General features: G+C 41.4%; 1 protein-coding gene across 1 annotated transcript in view; it reads right to left on the bottom strand.

Annotated features, from left to right (window-relative positions):
• The window catches only part of MTM1 (myotubularin 1), a 536532-nt gene that overhangs the window by 400773 nt on the left and 115031 nt on the right, over positions 1–20728 (bottom strand). Inside the window, exon 5 of the mRNA XM_053699155.1 lies at positions 12766–12876. Coding sequence (XP_053555130.1) covers positions 12766–12876 — 111 coding nt within the window. The remainder of the gene's footprint in view (positions 1–12765; positions 12877–20728) is intronic.

Below are 20728 nucleotides of genomic sequence, written 5' to 3'. Positions count from 1 at the left end.
TATCGGCAGCATTTTCTAGCAAATTCCATCCCTAGAAAAATATTAACTGCACATACCTTATTGCAGGAAAACCTGCACGCCATTCCCTCTCTGAAGTTACCTCACTCCTCAGAATATGTGAAAACAGCAAAGGATCTTAGTTACTTCTGCTAAGATCATAGAAAACGCAGGCAGATTCTTCTTCTAAATACTGCCTGAGATAAACAGTACACTCCGGCACCATTTAAAAATAACAAACTTTTGATTGAAGAATAAACTAAGTATAAAACACCACACTCCTCTTACGACCTCCATCTTTGTTGAGGCTTGCAAGAGAATGACTGGATATGACAGTTAGGGGAGGAGCTGTATAGCAGCTCTGCTGTGGGTGATCCTCTTGCAACTTCCTGTTGGGAAGGAAAATATCCCACAAGTAATGGATGATCCGTGGACTGGATACACTTAACAAGAGAAATACTGCTTACAGGAACTGATATTGAAGGTAGTTCTGTAGTACTCATAACACATGGGGAACAACCCCATCTGTTCCTTTCATATAAGGGGCAAGATGTATGTACTGTAAACGATAATACAAATCATTTTGAGCTGCACCTCCAATCTAACTAAACTTGTGCTACTTGTGATGCACCGCTGCCCATCGTGACAGAGAAGCCATCATCACACCCCAAAAGCTCTCTACAAACCTTTCTAGGCGGCGCAGGTGTAACCTCCCAGCTGTAAGTTGTTTTTAGAAACACAGCTGGGGAGGCACCATGCGACCCATCCGAGAATGAGCCAAATAGCGCATACACAATGGCCCTAGCAACGCTCCGCCCATCGTGGGTGTATGCAAAGAATTAGTGCAAGGGAAAATATACAGAGCCTCATCTTAGAAATAAATGGCGCGCACATAATGGCGCTTAACGAAGCTCCGCCCACTGTGGGCGTATCGAGCTCAATCTGTCTGAGGCAAATTATGCAACAAACAAAATGGAGCCTCCGGTAGTCCCATGCAGCAGCAAAGTATAACTACTAAAAAGGAAAGGCACCAATTCCCTGTCCGTGTGCCGCCTCAGTAAACTCTGCACGAGAGGGACACTGAAATTACCTTGTCAGCTGAGCGCAATGCCCTGTGTAATGGTGCGCATACATGAGTAGGGACAGTGTTAAAAATGCACAATACATCTCCTAGACAGTTCCCATTGTTATCCCTTGAATAAAAAACATTGGAACATGATGCTTAGATAGGAGCACCCTGTCTGTCAGTCTCTCTATTAAGCGGATGACACAGGGATAAGAAAACAAGTCACATACTCGTACAGTAATCCTATACCACCCATAAGTAGTGAAAAAGGATAAGCCTCTCCACCGGCTGTCAAAGTATTAATAAGCCGTTTCTGAGGTACAGAACTGCCCTTTAAAAAAAAAAAAACTTACCCCCATTCCCAAGGATAGTCCACAAATAGTGCTAAGCCATTTCTGTATGTCTCTTCTCCAGAAAAAGGAAATTTATGCTTACCTGATACATTTATTTCTTTTACAATATGACAAGTCCACGGATTTCATCCTTACTTGTGGGATATCGCCTCCTGGTCAGCAGGAAGTGGCAAAGAGCTCCACAGCAGAGCTGTATATATAGCCCCTCCCTTCCCTCCCCCTCCAGTCATTCGACCAAAGTTAGGAAGAGAAAGGAAAAGCCAAGGAGCAGAGGTGACTGAAGTTTAACAAAAATAAAAACCTGTCTTTAGCAAAATAACAGGGTGGGCCGTGGACTCGTCATATCGTAAAATAAATAAATTTATCAGGTTAGCATAAATTTCATTTTCATTTACAAGATATGACGAGTCCACAGATTTCATCCTTACTTGTGGGATACAATACCAAAGCTATAGGACACGGATGAAAGGGAGGGACAAGACAGGGACCTAAACGGAAGGCACCACTGCTTGAAGAACCTTTCTCCCAAAAACAGCCTCAGAAGAAGCAAAAGTATCAAATTTGGAAAATTTGGAAAAAGTATGAAGACCAAGTTGCAGCCTTGCAAATCTGTTCAACAGAAGCATCATTTTTAAATGCCCATGAGGAAGCCACAGCCCTAGTGGAATGAGCCGTAATTCTTTCAGGAGGCTGCTGTCCAGCAGTCTCATATGCCAAACGGATGATACTCTTCAGCCAAAAAGAAAGATGTAGCTGTAGCCTTCTGACCCCTACGTTTCCCAGCAAAAAACACAAACAATGAAGATGTTTGACGAAAATCCTTAGTCGCCTGCAAGTAAAACTTTAAGGCGCGAACTACATCTAAGTTATGTAACATACACTCCACCTTAGAAGAAGGGTTAGGACATAATGAAGGAACAACAATTTCCTGATTAATATTCTTGTTAGAAACGACCTTAGGAAGAAACCCAGGTTTGGTATGTAACACCACCTTATCAGCATGGAAAATAAGATAAGGTGTATCACATTGTAAAGCCAAAAGCTCAGAAACTCTGCGAGCAGAAGAAATAGCAACCAAAAATATAACTTTCCAAGATAATAACTTAATATCAATGGAATGCATGGGTTCAAACGGAACCCCTTGAAGAACTTTAAGAACTAAATTCAAACTCCAAGGAGGAGCAATTGGTCTAAACACAGGCCTGATTCTAGTTAGAGCCTGACAAAAAGATTGAACGTCTGGAACATCTGACAGTTTGTGTAACAGAATAGACAAAGCAGAAATCTGTCCCTTTAAGGAACTTGCTGACAACCCTTTCTCCAATCCTTCTTGGAGAAAAGCTAAAATCCTGGGAATCCTAACCCTACTCCATGAGAAGCCCTTAGATTCGCACCAATAAAGATATTTACGCCATATCTTATGATAAATCTTTCTAGTAACAGGCTTCCGTGCCTGAATCAAAGTATCAATGACCGATTCAGAGAACCCTCGCTTGGATAAAATAAAGCGTTCAATCTCCAACCAGTTAGCTGCAGAGAAACTAGATTCGGGTGAAGAAAGGGTCCCTGAATGAGAAGGTCCTGCCTCAATGGAAGCTTCCACGGTGGCAGAGAGGACATGTCCACCAGATCCGCATACCAAGTCCTGTCTGGCCACGCAGGAGAGATTAGAATTACTGAAGCCCTCTCCTGTTTGATCCAAGCAATTACATGGGGAAGGAAAGCAAACAGTGGAAACACATAAGCTAGGCTGAACAACCAAGGCACTGCCAAGGCGTCTATCAATTCGGCCTGAGGATCCCTTGATTTGGATCCGTATCTTGGGAGCTTGGCATTCTGACGAGACGCAATCAGATCCAATTCCGGTCTGCCCCACCTGAGAATCAGAGCGGCAAAGACCTCCGGATGAAGTTCCCATTCCCCTGGATGAAACGTCTGTCTGCTCAGAAAGTCCGCTTCCCAGTTGTCCACTCCTGGGATGTATATTGCTGACAGATAACAGGAGTGAGCCTCCGTCCACCGAATTATCTTGGATACTTCTGTCATCGCTAAGGAACTCCTTGTTCCTCCATGATGATTGATGTAAGCCACAATCGTGATGTTGTCCGGATGAATTTGGCCAAAGCCAACTGAGGCCAAGCCTGAAGCGCATTGAATATCGCTCTTAACTCCAGAATATTGAATGGGAGTAGAGACTCTGACCGAGTCCACACACCCTAAGCCTTCAGGGAATTCCAGACTGCACCCCAACCTAGTAGACTGGCATCCATTGTCACTATCACCCATGAGGGTCTGCGGAAGCATGTCCCTTGGGACAGATGATCCTGCAACAACCACCAAAGAAGAGAGTCTCTTGTCTCCTGATCCAGATCTATCTGAGGAGACAAATTTGCATAATCTCCATTCCACTGGCTGAGCATGCTCAGTTGTAGAGTTCTGAGATGAAAACGAGCAAACGGAATTATGTCCATTGCCTCCACCATCAATCCAATTACCTCCATGCACTGGACAACTGAAGGCCGAGGATTGGACTGAAGGGCTCAGCATGTATTCAGAATTTTTAACTTCCTGACCTCCGTCAAGAAGATTTTCATGGATACAGAGTCTATTATAGTTCCCAGGAAAGGAACCCTTGTCTGTGGAATTAGTAAACTCTTTTCTACATTCACCTTCCACCCGTGAGTCCTTAGAAAGGACAGAACCATGTCGGTATGAGACCTTGTTAGATGATAAGACGACGCCTGGATCAGAATATCGTCCAGATAAGGCGCCACTGCAATACCCCGCGGTCTGAGAACTGCCAGCAGAGACCCTAGAACCTTTGTGAAGATCCTGGGTGCTGTGGCCAGCCCGAAGGGTAGAGCCACAAACTGAAAATGTTTGTCTAGAAAGGCAAATCTTAGGAACTGGTGATGGTCCTTGTGGGTAGGAATGTGACGGTATGCATCTTTTAAGTCCACGGCAGTCATATATTGACCCTCCTGGATCAATGGAAGAATTGTCCGAATAGTCTCCATCTTGAAGGATGGGATTCTGAGAAACTTGTTTAGACTCTTGAGATCTAAAATGGATCGGAACATTCCCTTTTTTTTGGGAACCACGACAAGATTTGAGTAAAACCCCTGCCCCTGTTCCAGAATTGGAACAGGACAAATTATTCCCATAGTGGAGAGGTCTTTTACACAACTTAAGAACGCCTCTCTTTTTATCGGGTCCACAGACAATCGTGAAAGAAGGAACCTTCCCCTTGGGAAGGAATTTTTGAACTCCAGTTGATACCCTTGAGACACGATTTCCAGTGTCCAAGGATCCTGAACGTCTCTTATCCAAGCCTGGACAAAGAGAGAAAGTCTGCCCCCTACTAGATCCGGTCCCGGATCGGGGGCCGACCCTTCATGCTGTCTTGGGAGCAGCAGCGGGCTTCTTGGGTTGTTTACCCTTGTTCCAAGCCTGGTTGGGTCTCCAGACGGACTTAGCTTGTGCAAAGTTCCCTTCCTGTTTAGCGGAAGAGGAGGAGGGGACTCCCTTAAAATATCTAAAGGAACGAAAATTACTCTGTCTACCCCTCTGCTTAGATGTTTTATCCTGAGGGAGGAGGTGACCCTTACATCCCGTAATGTCAGAAATAATCTCTTTCAAGTAAGGTCCAAATAGAGTCTTCCCCTTGAAAGGAATAGACAAAAGCTTGGATTTAGAGGACACATCCGCAGACCAAGACTTTAACCACAAGGCTCTACGCGCTAGAATGGCAAAACCTGCATTCTTAGCCGCTAACTTAGCAATCTGAAAAGCGGCGTCAGTGACAAAGGAATTAGCCAATTTTAGGGCCTTAATCCTATCCATTATTTCCTCTAAGAAAGTCTCAGTCTTCAGAGATTCTTCCAAAGCATCAAACCAAAAGGCAGCCGCAGTTGTAACTGGTACAATACAGGCCGTCGGTTGTAAGAGGAAACCGTGATGAACTTTTTTAGCAGACGTTCCAATTTTTTTATCCATTGAATCTTTGAAAGCACAACTGTCCTCAATAGGAATAGTTGTACGCTTAGCTAGTGTAGAAATAGCACCCTCCACCTTAGGGACTGTTTGCCAAGAATCCCGCACTGTGTCAACTATAGGGTACATTTTCTTGAACATAGAGGAAGGGGAGAACGAGATACCCGGTCTTTCCCATTCCTTGGTGACAATCTCCGAAATTCTCTTAGGAACCGGAAAGGTATCTGAGTAAGCAGGGACTTCCAGATATCTGTCCATCTTACACAATTTTTCTGGAGGGACCACAATAGAGTCACAATCATCCAGAGTCACTAAAACCTCCCGAAGTAACAGGCGGAGGTGTTCCAATTTAATTCTAAAGGACATGATGTCTGAATCTGTTTGGGGCAATGCACTACCTGAGTCAGACAGCTCCCTTACCCTCCAATTGAGAGGACTGGGAGGGTACATCAGAGAAAGCCATCAAAGCATCAGAAGCTACAGGGATACCCTGCGATTCTGCCCTGCTACGTTTGCCTTGTAACACTGGTAACTTAGACAAAACCTCTGTAAGAGTAGACGACATAACTGCAGCCATATCCTGCAAAGTGAAAGAAGCAGACGCCGTAGAAGATGGCGTAGCATGTGCGGGTGTTAAAGGCTGTGACACTTGGGGAGAAGATTGTGGCAAACCCTGAATCTCATTGGTTAGAGAATCATCTTTAGACATATCTTTATTAAAAAATAATTTCTCTTTAAATTGTAATGCTCTCTCCACACAATTGTCACATAGTGTGACAGGCGGTTCCACAATGGCATCTAAACACATGAGACATGTACTTTGTTCCATGTCTTCCATATTAACAGATGCAAGTTACAATCTTATTCAGATCCCTTCTATCAAACAGAACTATTAACGTGGTATCTAATAGTTTACTGTTCCTTTAAATAGTAAACGCTTTAATAATAATTATTGTGTACTGTGCCTTTAATAAAAATTTATATTAAATCCCAAATGAAATTTGACAAGTTTAACAATAACAGTAATCGTATAATGTTCCTTTAAATAGTTAACGTCTACTATGCTTTAATAATAATTTAAGTTTAGCCCCAAAACGAAGATTAACAAGTATGGTGTATCTAACAGAAGCTCTGAAGCTTCACATGGGCCCCGTTAGAGAGAAAAAAGAAGTTAACACTCCAGTCACCCTGCCACAGCTCCGCTGCGGCTCCTACCTGCTTCCGGATGATAACCGGACTGCGTGACCACTAATACTTGCAGCGCTCTTGGAACGCACTTAGGAGCTGCACCAGTACCCTGTAACCTCCACCGGGCCTAAACTGCTACGCAACAGCGCTAGAAAAGTGTGCAAATGCAGCCCGCCCATCGTGGGCGTTAACCAACACGGAACTTTCACAAAAAAACGGCAAAATGCCTTATACATAGATTTGATACACATCTAATAACAGCCCCAGCGTCAGCCACAATTCCCAATAAAGGCAAAACCCGCTATCTTCCTTAAATAGAAAATAAATGTCCCAGTGCTTCTGGCTAAAACCTGCCTGACTGTCTGGGAAGAATAATCCCTGTATGGCTTTATCTGTTTAGGAAAAAAAATCTACCATAACATAGTACAGTTAGTTCAGAGTTCTGCTGCAAGCCCCTGAAATAAAACTGCACCTACCTCCATGCTGAGTAACAGCATGAAATCACTCACAGTATCCAGAGGTCCACTATCTCCTCCAGAGGTCCTGTGGATAAGAAAAGGCCTTAGGCAAATTCACTAAGTCCATCTCCAGGCAACACCAATAAGGGAGGCGTAGTGAGAGTAAAACTCCACAAGTTCCCAGCAATTGGTCTTTCAGAAGCTGCCCAGAATAAAAATAGTACACATAGGCACCATTTAAAATAAAAAAATCTTGATTGAAGAATCTAAACTAACACCTCACTTTACCTCTTCTTATCCCTAACACAGGCAAAGAGAATGACTGGGGGGGGGGGGGGCGGCTATATATACAGCTCTGCTGTGAAGCTCTTTGCCACTTTCTGCTGACCAGGAGGCAATATCCTACAAGTAAGGATGAAATCCGTGGACTCGTCATATCTTGTAAAAGAAATAAAGATTAGCACTTACCTTAGACTTTATCTGCCCGGCAGCAAGGCATCTCACCCGGCTTGTGAAGTTCTTTCCTCCTCTTCACATTGGCCTGTGGCAATAAAAAGTACTGAGCATTAACTCCCTCAGACTTTTACAATCAGGGCAGCATACATCTATGGGAGGCGCTGTGAAAATTATGCTCCACAAGTTCCCATTGCTTTGAAGCCACCAAATGCTTCTCTTTTTGCACTGAAGAGAGTGATTTGGTATAGGCTATATCCCAGAACAAAGTAGCACACTGTGGTACTACTTTAAAAATAATAAACACTTGATTGAAGAATCTATAACTAAAACCTCACTTTGCCTCTTCCTATCACTAACACAGGCAAAGAGAATGACTGGGGTGAGAGGGAAGGGAGTGGGAGGGAAGGGAGGAGCTATATATACAGCTTTGCTTCCTTCTGCTGGCCAGGAGGCATAATCCCATAAGTAAGGATGAAATCCGAGGACTCGTCCTATCTTGTAAAAGAAATCTGTACATGACATAAGCATCAGATGTAGTATACTAGTACCTACTTAAGTATTTGCACAGTTAGACTTTTATGTGGCGTTCCTGACAAAGGAGTAGCGCACGAAGAGTCACAAAGTAAATATAAAAAGTGCATAGTAAATAAAAATATTCATAATTAATCAAAGTGTCTGCATGATAAATGTATGTGCACACTAGGGTTGCACCAATACCATTTTTTTTTAAGACCGAGTACAAGTACCAATACTTTTTTCAAAAACTCGCAGATACCAATCACTGATCCTTTTTTTGTCATGTGACAGTTTACCAAGCACAATAAAGACTAATGATTTGAGATACCTTCTTTATAATTATGAAGAACTGTAACTCAAAAGACATTATGAAATAATAAAACTGTTTTATTTGATTATCACAAAGTTCACAGTAAGTTTATAAATAAAAATGATACAATAAAATATATTAATAATAACAACACTAAATAACAAATGTAAAATCACAACCATGGGGAACAACACTATGTGATAGATTACATTTGCCTGGTAAGCTTTACCAATGCTCTCATTATATGTCCAACTCCATTAAAGTCTATGGAGTTGGAAATGTGAACAGAGCATTGGTAACCAATCAAATGTATTCTAAATCTAGTACTTTAAGTGTAGGATGAGTGTTCATAAGAATTAACTTAATTTTTCCTATGAACACTCTTCCTGCAATTATATAAGCTAAGGACAGGGCCGGATTGGCCTACTAGGATACCAGGAGATTTCCCGGTGGGCTGCAGCAGCTGGTACTGGAAAGCTACAATTTAAAGGGGTGATTAATTAATGCAATTGGGTTGTAGGGCTGCTATATAACATCATAATTGCAATTCTGTGTGCGCAAATAGCGCTTCTGACTAGGTAGAATTGCAGTGTCACTAGTAAAAAAATAAATTAAAAAAAAATAACAAAAATTAGAGCATGTACTTTTATCACTATAATAGTCCATTTAACCTTTAGAGGGACATTCCATCTAAAATAAGAATCCATAGGGATACATTTCAGTTTGGAATAGAAGCAGTTTGTAATAAACATGTATTAGCAAAAATGATTCTGATAAAATCAATAGCCGTTTCAAAAGTGTATTTAAGTATGAACCGTGCACCAGCATTTTATTATTATTATCGGTTATTTGTAGAGCGCCAACAGATTCCGCAGCGCTATAAACACAGGTGGTATACAAAGAAAAATTTAAAGGGATCAAATGGGTAGAGGGCCCTGCCAAGAGTCGCATTGATGTAGTCAGCTCTTAAAGTGAAGGTAAAGTTTCTTCAGTTCAAAGACATATTTCCATTATTTACTGCAAACATAAGTTAATCGTTAAGTTTTTTTTTAAATATTTTCTTTTATAGCTTTTTTAATCAATATATAAAAGACCCACCGTTATGATGCCTGACTCCTCCCAACAACTATTTCCTGCTTTCCTTGTCTGTAAGTTTGTATAAGCGCATTCACGAGGCTCAGTGAAAACTGCGCATGTGTCAATTGGTGATTTGCCGATTGGACAAATTGTGCAAACTCTTTAATACAATCAATACACCCATTACTCTTTAATACACCCATAATAATACACCCATAACAATACACTCATTACTCTTTAATACACCCATAATAATTCACCCATAACAATACACCCATTACTCTTTAATACTATCAATACACCCATTACTCATATAAGGGACGGAAACATACAAAACGCTGCACCACTCAACATTAGGGCCACCAGAAGTTGCAGCTTCTAATTAACAGCTTCTAATTAACAGTGTGTCCGTATTAGAGGCGGCCGTAAGAACTCTCGTAATATGGGAATCCAGATGTAATAGGAGCACGCATGCGCGAAACAGGAGTGCGCGTGTACTCCGAAATGAATAAATAAAGAGTAGCGCATGCGCATATTATCAAGTCGGCAGATGACGTGGAGTGACGCCACCTAACGGCCAGAATTTCTAGTGGCTGACTTAAAAACGTGATCAAGAGGGGAAAAAAAAAAAAAAAACACAGGCTGATTTTGCGGAGTTGAAAAAAGCGAGTTAAAACGGATATTACTTTTTTTTTTTTTTTATTAAGGTTCAATTTGAGGCATACAAGAAATAAATGTAAAAAAACATTTTTGACAATACAAAAATAAATGGTTACATGTCTTTCATTAGGTACAAATCAGGAAAAATATATAAATAAAAAGTATATTAAACATTTGCAGCCTATGTTGAAATAAAATTTACCATATAAACTGTATACCAACTAGATGCTTTATGAGGCCACTCTTGGACCTCTCACCTATGTACAAAATAAGACGTTATAGTTGGAAAATTAAAACATAACAAGACCACTCATGGATCTCCAATGCTGAACCTTTTTTTTTCTTCCTGTTTTTTTTTTTTACTCGCTAGAATAATACTTAATTTGAAGGGGAAGGGGGGTATATTGGTATCACACTAAAAATGAACATTATCAAACAAAATTGGGGAGTTCGTATGGGGTTTACGTCCCTAGGCTTAACCAGTAAGCGGTGGAAACAAGGGAGGAGGGTGAACTAGTAGTGGTCAAACAGGATGTAGTCAATATAGATAAAACCATGTTAGGCTGTGTCAAAATGATGTTAAATGTATTTACATGGCAAACAGCTGTTACTAGGTAAAATATAAGGTATAGTGACATCCTGAATGGTTAGGGTTAAAGCTGTACTACCAAACTGGCACGGGACTACCATAAGAAAGAACTGTATGCACCTCTTATGGGATCAGGTTATAAGCTCTCTTCACAGATGAAAGGTAGAATGTCAGAGAACATAAAATATATGAATAGTAGAATTTTTACTTCAAAACGGCTAGTTAAGTTACAGATCACCAGCTTATCTAGACTGTAGTTAAGGCTCAGAGATGGGATGATTAAACAAAAAAAATGTATCAGCAGTTCTTGGCATACTCACTTTAACAATAAATGCACATATAAAAAAAAAACTAAATGTAATTGAACTTGAACCATTCCTCCATTCACCCGGAGAATTATATTATGTGTACCATAATAAATCAAGTCTGGACCTAATGTCTCTCCTTAGCCCACACCCTGTCTGATCATACCAGAAACACAAGCCTGACTAAAATGTCCTGAAAGGAAAACTTGCCAGCTCCACAAAGTCAGTATTAACGATGTCGTCCCTCTGTGCCAATACTGGCGCTCAAAAACGATAATCAGCCGCTGGGCCCTCACTTTTCTCTCTGGTACAGGCGAGAGTGGCAAATAGGAAGGGAAAATGCAGTCCGAGGTCAGGCATGCAATCCTCCGATCCGTTGATCCTAAAGAGGTAAGGCATAGCGCTCCTCTCTGTAACTCCTCCACAATTCCATCCGAGCGCTGCCAAAATTCTAGACACTCCACCTGTACTGCACTTTCCACTTGCCATCTTGTCATCTTAATCTCAGACTCCCGCATTGAACGGTAAGACTCAAGAGATAGCTCAAAGGTGTGCAGCAGCGGTTCACTATATGTCGCAAAAGCCTCTTCATACGGTACATCTGGCATAGCCAGAGATGTCTCTTCGTCTAAAGTGACTTCAAGTAACGGAGTTAGCAATGTTTCCACGTCTCTGATGAGACTATTAAAATGTTCTTCCATCGTTAGGCATAATTCTTCTATGATCAGCTCGACTTTTGTCGCCATATTAACAGTGAACAGGAACAGGGTTGGATTAGCATAAGATCCCAATCTGCCTCTATCTTTATGTAAAGGGTCTATCTGTGCGTAGCTTCGACCATTAATATCAGATATTTTAGTGTTCACATAGTATTTCTTGCTTCAGTGCAAATGACTCAGTTACCAAAAGTTCACAGTGTTCACTATGCCTTGCGGTGAATTGGTCCTGGTAGTTGGAAAGCTTACAGCATATACAGCTGTTCGTTCTGTATCAACAGAAATATAGGGAGGGCGAGATGAAGGCCTAGGTTGTTATATGACCTCCGCTCTGCACTTCATCTATTAAGGTGTTCCGGGCTGGAATCTCTCTGAAAAGTAGTGTAATCTGTTCAGCATCACTTTAACTCTGCTTCAATGCTAGAAAATTACTCAGATTATAAATCCTCTGAGTGATAAATAGCGGATTCATCAACTCATTTGCTCAGCCGAGTAGAAAAGCAGCCATCACTGCTGCTGGCCAGACACGCCCCCCACGGATATTACTTTTTTTACAATAATTTTAAAAATAAATCATGAATGAAAGTCATATTAATTTTGATGTAAGATTAATATTTGAGATAGACATCAAGGTAACTTTACCTTCACTTTAAGAAGGTGATCTACAAACAGCTGAGTTCTTAGCATTTTAAACACAGCACTTTCTCAGAGAGCCTAAGGTGCTTGTGCCATCTGGTAATGACTCAGTTTGTTAATTGCTTACATGATACAGGCCACACTGATGCTCTGAGCAGCTGCAGTATTTAAAATGCTGGTGCACTGAAAAAAAATCTATATGCTTCACAGGCACACACAGAGAAAAATGTTAACACTATAACAGTGAAATATTTTACTAGAAGCATTTTTGGCAATACATGTATATTGCAAATATGTTTAACGATTTAATTAATCTATGTGCATTTACATTTTGACCGGAATGTCCCTTTAAGGAATACAATGGTGCCTTTAAAGTTTACAATACAAATATATATTTATCTAAAATTTAGATAATATGCAGTATAATGTAGTAACAATGCCTTACTTTGCATGTGATATCCAGTCCATATGCATTTTCTCCTCTACTTGTGGCCCCACCCATCTTTTCAATTCTACCAATTACACCAAGAGGAACACTCAATATAATTGCTGGCTCCTAAAGAAAGGTACAAAAAAAAATTAGTTAATAAATAGAATTTACTGTTAGAAACTGCATGTTTTTGTGTCTGCTATACAAGCAAATTTGCCAAAGATCAATGACAGGTAATAACAAAAACACCTGGGGTGGAAAAAAAGGAAAATAAATAATATTTTTCATTTAAAAATGGGGTCTGAGAACACAGTGAGATCCATTGTAATAACAGACAAAAACAGTGACATATGCAGCTGGCATACTGTACTGCAGGTTCTTCCAATCTCCTTTCGCAAGTTGAGAAAAATAGCCTTACACTTTGTGGTATCTAAATATGATATTTAATGTTATGGTAAATCCAAGCGTATAACATACACTAGGATTTACCATTACTCAAAAACATAATTTATGCTTACCAGATAAATTTCTTTCCTTCCAGATAGGGAGAGTGCACGGCTTTATTCCTTACTGTTGGGAAATACAAAACCTGGCCACCATGAGGAGGCAAAGACACCCTAGCCAAATAATTAAATATCACTCCCACTTCCTCATTACCCCAGTCATTCTGCCGAGCAAACAAGGAAAAGTAGGAGAAATATCAAGGTATAAATGGTGCCAGAAGAATAAGATAAATAATAGGGGGCCGTCCTTAGACAAGAAAAAATGGGCGGGGGCCATGGACTCTCCCTACCTGGAAGGGAAGTTTTCCTTCCTAAGATAGGGAGAGTCCACGACTTCATTCCTTACTGTTGGGAAAACTATACCCAAGCTCCAGAGGACACTGAATGAATAACGGGAGGGAATAAAAAGGGCAGACCTTATTCTGAAGGCACCACAGCCTGCAAAACCTTTCTCCCGAAAGCTGCTTCAGCCGAAGCAAAAACATCAAACTAGTAAAAATTAGAAAAAGTATGTATGTAAGGAGGATCAGGCAGCCGCCTTACAAATCTGATCCATAGAGGCCTCATTCTTAAAGGTCCAAGATGATGTCCCGCTGTCTCGTAAGCTAAGCAGATGACACTCCTTAACCAAAAGATAGGGAAGTCGAAGTAGCCTTTTGCCCCTTACGCTTCCCTGAATAAACAACAAACAAAGAGGAAGATTGTCTAAACTCCTTAGTAGCCTAAAGAAAGAACTTCAAGGCGCGAACCACATCCAAATGGTGAAGTAAACGTTCACCACAATCTCTTGATTGATGCTGCGATCTGACACAACCTTAGGAAGAAAACCTAATTTAGTACGTAAAACTGCCTTATCTGCATAAAAAAAATCAGATAAAGGGAACTCACATCGTAAAGCAGAGATCTCAGAAACTCTGCGCCCAGAGGCAATAGCCATTAAAAAGAGAACCTTCCAAGGTAATTTAATGTTAACGGAATGCAGAGGCTCAAACGGAGCATGTTGCAAAGCATGAAGAACAAGATTTAGGCTTCAATGAGGAGCCCCAGATCTAAAACACAGGTCTGATCCTAATCAGAGCCTTAACAAAGGACTGCATGTCTGGAAGCTCAGCCAGCCTCTTGTGCAATAAAACCAACAGTGCCGAAATCTGTCCTCTCAGGGAACTAGCAGAAAGATCCTTCTCCAGTCCATCCTGGAGAAAAGACAAAATCCTGGCAACCTTATCTCTGTGCCAGGAAAAACCATGCTCTTCACAACAGAATAAGTAGGTCCTCCACCCTTTTGTGGTAGATACGCCGAGTAACTGGTTTAGGAGCATGAATAAGAGTATCAATACCACTCTTAGAGAAACCTCTCTTTGCCAAGACTAAGTGTTCAATCTCCACGCAGTCAGCCTCAGAGAATCTAGATTTTGATGAACAAATGGACCTTGTAACAGCAGGTCTCTGCGACAAGGTAACTTACACGAAGGAGATGAGGACATTCCCACTAGATCCGCAAACCGCGTCCTTTGCGGCCACGATGGAGCAATCAGGATTACTGATACACGCTTGATGCGGGCCACCACTCGAGGAAGAAGTGGTAATGGAGGAAAAAGATATGAGTTTGAACCTCCAGGGCACTGCTAGTGCATCTATTAGAGCCGCTTGGGGATCACTCGACCTCGACCCGTACCAGGGTAGCTTGGTATTGAGACAGGACACCATGAGATCTATCTCCGGCATCCCCCACTTGCTGCATATCTCTGCAAACACCTTGGGATGGAGAGACCATTCCCCTGGGTGGAAGATTGCCTGCTGAGAAAATCCACCTCCCAGTTGTCCACACCCGGAATGTGGACTGCTGACAGCGAACCGCTGTGGGCCTCCGCCCCCTCCAGAATCTGAGATACTTCCTTCATCGTCAAGGAACTTCTTGGTCCCCCCTGATGGTTGATGTAAGCCACCGAGGATATATTGTCTGATTGGAATCTGATAAACTGGGACAAACCAGAAGTGGCCAAGCCTTCAAGGCATTGAAGATTGCCCGTAGTTCCAAAATTGATCGGGAGGGAGGACTCCTCCTGAGTCCACAACCGCTGTGCCTTCCTGGCACCCCAAACAGCTCACCATCCGGATAGGCTTGTGTCCGTAGTCACAATTTCAAAGGATGGGCTTAAAAAGCATGTCCCTCAGGACAGATGATCTGGACAGAGCCATCAAGAGATCAATTTCCTCGACCGGCTGTTTAATACAATCTGTAGAGACAGATCAGAATGATCGCCATTCCACTGTCTCAGCATGCACAGTTGTAAAGGTCTGAGACGAAACCTGGCAAAAGGAATGATGTCCATGCAGGACACTATGAGACCAATCACCTCAATACACTGAGCCACAGAGGGACTCAAGGAGGTCCGGAGGGCAAGAGATGCCAAAGTTAGCTTGCAACGTCTCTGGTCTGTAAGAAATATCCTCATGGATATGGAGTCTATTATAGCACCAAGGAATTCCAACCTGGTACTTGGGAGAAGAGAACTCTTTTCCAGTTTATCTTCCATCCATGTGATCGAAGAAGACTGAGAAGGGACTCTGAGTATTCTTCTGTAAGACGACAAGATGATGCTTGCACCAGAATATCATCCAAGTATGGGGATACTGTAATACCCTGAGTTCTGGCAACGGCTAGAAGAGCCCCCAGAACCTTTGTAAGGATTCTTGGAGCAGAAGCTAGGCCAAACGGAAGGGCAATGAACTGGAAGTGCTGGTCCAGGAATGCAAAACTCAGGAACTGAAAGTGTTCCCTGTGGATTGGAACATGAAGGTAAGCGTCCTTCAGATCTATAGTAGTCATAAACTGGCCTTCCTGAACTAAAGGAAGGATGGACCTTATTGTCTCCATCCTGAAGGGATACTGAGAAATTTGTTTAAGCACTTTAGGTCCAGAATTGGGCAGAAAGTTCCCTCCTTCTTTGGGACCAAGTAAAGGTTTGAATAAAACCCCAAACCTCTTTCTTCGATAGGCACCGGGACAACAACTCCTAAGGAGGATAGGTCCCGAATGCACCCTAGTAGACAGGTTCGAGAGTAGGAATTTGCCCCTGGGCGGATGAGATTTGAAGCCTATCTTGTATCCCTGAGTACGACCTCCAGGACCCACGGATCCTGTACGTCCCTGAACCAAGCGTCTGAAAAGAGAGACAGTCACTATGCGATCCGATCCCGAATCAGGGGCCGCCCCTTCATGCTAATTTGTTTTCAGCGGGCTTCTTATTCTGCTTGGACTTATTCCAGGACTGAGCCGGCTTCCAAGTACTCTTGGGTTGCTCAGGTATGGAGGACGATTGTTGTCGTTAGGATTTGTCAGAACGAAAGGAACAAAAATTAGAAGATTGTCGTCCCTTAGACTTGTTGTTCTTATCTTGCAGTAGGAAGGCACCCATGCCTCCGGTAACCGTAGAAATAATAGAGTCCAGGTCTGGACCAAATAAAATCTCTCCCTTGAAGGGAAGAGAAAGGAGTCTGGACTTAGAAGTCATATCCGCAGACCAAGACTTCAACCAGAGCATCCGGCGGGCTAGGACCGCAAAGCCAGAGGCCTTTGCATTTAGGCGAATAATTTGCATGTTCGCATAACAGATAAAAGAATTAGCAATTCTCAGAGCTTTAATTCTGTCTTGAATGTCCTTGAGGGGAGACTCCACATCAATGAGTTCCGACAAAGAGTCGCACCAGTAGGTAGCTGCTCCGGCAACCCCAGCAACTGCAGCCTCCAGTTGAAATAAAAATCACTTATGTTAAAACATTTTTCTCAGAAAGGTTTCCATTTTCTTATCCATCGGCTCTCTGAACGAAGAACTATCCTCAAGAGGTATAGTAGTACGTTCAGCAAGCATAGAGATAGAACCATCCATCTAAGGAATGAAGCCCCACAAATCTAGTTGAGAGTCCAGGACCGGAAACAACTTTTTAAAAGTAGACAAGGGGGAAAACTAAGATCCAATTCTTTCCCATTTGTTGTTAAAAATGTTTGCCATTTTAACCGACACAGGAAAAGTCAAAGGAACTTTCCTGTCTTCTTAAACTCTGTCTAATTTAGGTATCATAGGTTCTTCAGGCAGCGCGGCCTCTGGAACCTCGAACGTAGACAGAGCCTGCTTTAATAAAAAAATGCAAGTGCTCAATTTTAAATCTAAAGGACGTCTAAGCAGGAGGCTTAGACTCTAAGGACTCAGACCCAGAAAGTTCACCCCCTGAAACTACAGAGGTTAACTAATCATCGGATAACTGGGACAGAATAGCTAAATCCAATAAATATTTAGATGACTCCGGGTCAGGAGAGCCATGTTTTCTCTTGCATTTGTTAGAGCGAGGTAATGCACCGAGGGCAACAGACACCGCCGATTGTAACTGCGTGGCAAAGTCAGCAGGAAGAAGGCCCCCTCTGGATGGAGGATTAGATGTGGTACGGGGAACTGCATGTGGAGTGGATAATGTAGCAAGGGTAGTAATCTCACGGGATGCCAAGTCCTGAGAGGTAGATGGCTCAGAGGCACTAAGAGCCTTATCAGGCTTGTCTCCCTTCTTAGACTTTATAACAGTGTTGTCATGTGGAACAGAATTGAGTGGGCAAAAAAAACACTGCCTCCTCAAAATATAAACAGGTATGATTTAGTACAGAAGAAGTACCTTCTCAGAGTCCTCCATAGCTCAGGTTATACCCACAGAAGGACACAAATAAAAACTTTTGTTTGTTTTGTTGTTTTTTTTTGTTTTATTTTATATTCCCAATGGCTGGGGTACTCATCACCTCCTAGACCCAGACACTTAACAGAGGAAACGCTTTCCTCAGGTTGAAGTCTCAGCCGGAATGGAGGAAATGAACATAGACCACATGATATGAAAAGTACAGCAAGTTACAGGAGCTGTGAAACACTTTCAAAAACAAAAGTGAAACCTATTTGTTCCAGCCAAAAACACAGTCGTCTATGAGTCCAGAAAATAAAATCACACAAAGCTGCATGTAAATAATGCACTGATTAATTAACCCCAACTGTTCAATAAACCCCCCTCAGAGGATATTAACCCTGGATCCTATCAAGGTATAAAGGAGCCACACTGTGACCCTGTTATAGGGTTTTATATGTAAAAAAAATTTAAACGATCTTACCCCCAGGATCCATGCTGTGGAACTGAACACATCCTCTTAAGTGTGACAGTCTTACAGCAGCGCTTCTGACATGGATTTGAGTGAGAGAAAGCTGGCAGTGAAACTCGTCAACACTGATTGCTTAGGAGCTGTTAGCAGTAGTTTGGAAGGAAAAAATTTCCTTGCATCTCCAGACTAACTTTCATCAATACTCTCACTAAGAGGTTGACATGACTACTTAAAACTCCAGTCCTGTCTCGAAGGGCAGATACCCTATTTCAGGACTCTCCGAATCTTCTGACACTTCTCTGCCACCTCCTATCGCGACGAAAGGCAAAGAATCACTGGGGTAATGAGGAAGTGGGAGGGATATTTAAGCCTTTGGCTGGGTGTATTTGCCTCCGCCTGGTGGCCAGGTGTTGTATTTCCCAACAGTAAGGAATGAAGCCGTGGACTCTATCTTAGGAAGGATATAAACAGTTTCTCTCATCGTTTCATAAAAAAATTATGTTAAACTCACCATATCTGTAAGGAAAGCATATCGCCAACACATCGCTTTCTCCCATGAGGTGACGTTTTTATCTCTAGACCAATAGCCATGCTAGGATGTCAGATGACACGCATGTCTAGAGGTGGAAACGTAACTTCATTGAAGAAAGTGTTGTGGGTTTACCATCACTTTAAATAGCAACAATTGTTTTGTTTTGTTTTTTCTTCATAAACAGAATTCAGAAAAGCATTAGCATATTTTTTTATTTATATAAATGTATCTATAATAATAAACAGTGAGGATTTGGCATATATAAATTAAGACTCCATTAACTCTTTAGGTGCTGATTATGACATGTTGCTGATTTCCACACAAAGCACAGAGTGAGGAGGACAACAACGTATCATCCTTGGGGGACCCCTTCAGATCTGGATCCTGAGGGCCCCTTGCACTGCAGGCAAAAGAAGGAAACTGCGGTTTCCTTCCTGATGGTCTGTTGGGGCAGGACACCCATGATGTCACCATGTGGGGATGTGGTGATGTTACACCAACCAATAACTCCCTGCTGTGTCAAGAAAATGTCTGGGTCTGCCCTTTTAAATAAACAGAAGCATGCCCATGTAAAAGGCAGGTGAATCGCCTGTAGACTAGCTGCCTCTTACAGATTTTTGGCCTTTAAAAGTGACAAAGGCAACTCAAAATAAGCAATATAACAGGGAAAGTGACCCCTCTTTTGAAAGGGGTAACGTGCCCAGGTGGCTACCAGCTGATAATAATGGCAACAGTAAAAATGTTAGGGCTTATAGATCCACGTTTTCACAAACTAATACAAATTCTTACGACTCAAAATAAATGGAAAACTAAGTGAATGTAAAAACAGATGATATTTTGTCACATTCTATGTAAATATATAAAATTATATTCAGATGTTTAGTACAACTATTTTGTGTGTATTTTGTAATATTTTTTGCTAAGCTAAGTGAGTTAAGACAGGGATAGTAGCATTAATATATTGTCAAAATGGATCAACCTCTGAGAAATCAATTTAAATTAATTTTGTGGAATTTTAAAATGTATCTAATATTTTCATAGTTCAATATTTTAGACCTATCATTTTCTGCATACACTGCAAGGTGATGCAAAGTGAAAAAAATAATACATTTTATCTTCTGATTTTTAATTATTCATTTGTATTAAACAATATAGGTATAAAATGCTAGATTGTTGTGCTTTGGAAGGTAAATTGATGCTACACTTAGCACAAGAAAATGTGATTTTTTAATATAACATATATTGTATATCTACCATATTTCATTTCATATGGCTGCAATTTACCATGCAAAGGTATTTCTGCAAACTAGTTATTTTCTAAAAATGCTTGGTCTGATTAAATAAATAAATAAATAAATTATTTGAGTGGGTACCCTCCAGCAAAAAAACATAATTTATGTAAGAACTTACCTGATAAATTCATTTCTTTCATATTAGCAAGAGTCCATGAGCTAGTGACGTATGGGATATACATTCCTACCAGGAGGGGCAAAGTTTCCCAAACCTCAAAATGCCTATAAATACACCCCTCACCACACCCACAATTCAGTTTAACGAATAGCCAAGAAGTGGGGTGATAAAAAAGTGCGAAAGCATATAAAATAAGGAATTGGAATAATTGTGCTTTATACAAAAAAATCATAATCACTACAAAAAAAGGTGGGCCTCATGGACTCTTGCTAATATGAAAGAAATGAATTTATCAGGTAAGTTCTTACATAAATTATGTTTTCTTTCATGTAATTAGCAAGAGTCCATGAGCTAGTGACGTATGGGATAATAAATACCCAAGATGTGGAGCTTCCACGC

Source organism: Bombina bombina, chromosome 1 (genome assembly GCF_027579735.1).
Source record: "Bombina bombina isolate aBomBom1 chromosome 1, aBomBom1.pri, whole genome shotgun sequence".
In the NCBI taxonomy this organism is placed as follows: Eukaryota; Metazoa; Chordata; class Amphibia; order Anura; family Bombinatoridae; genus Bombina; species Bombina bombina.
Note: the sequence above shows the minus strand (reverse complement) of the source record. Positions and strands in the feature narration are given on the sequence as shown.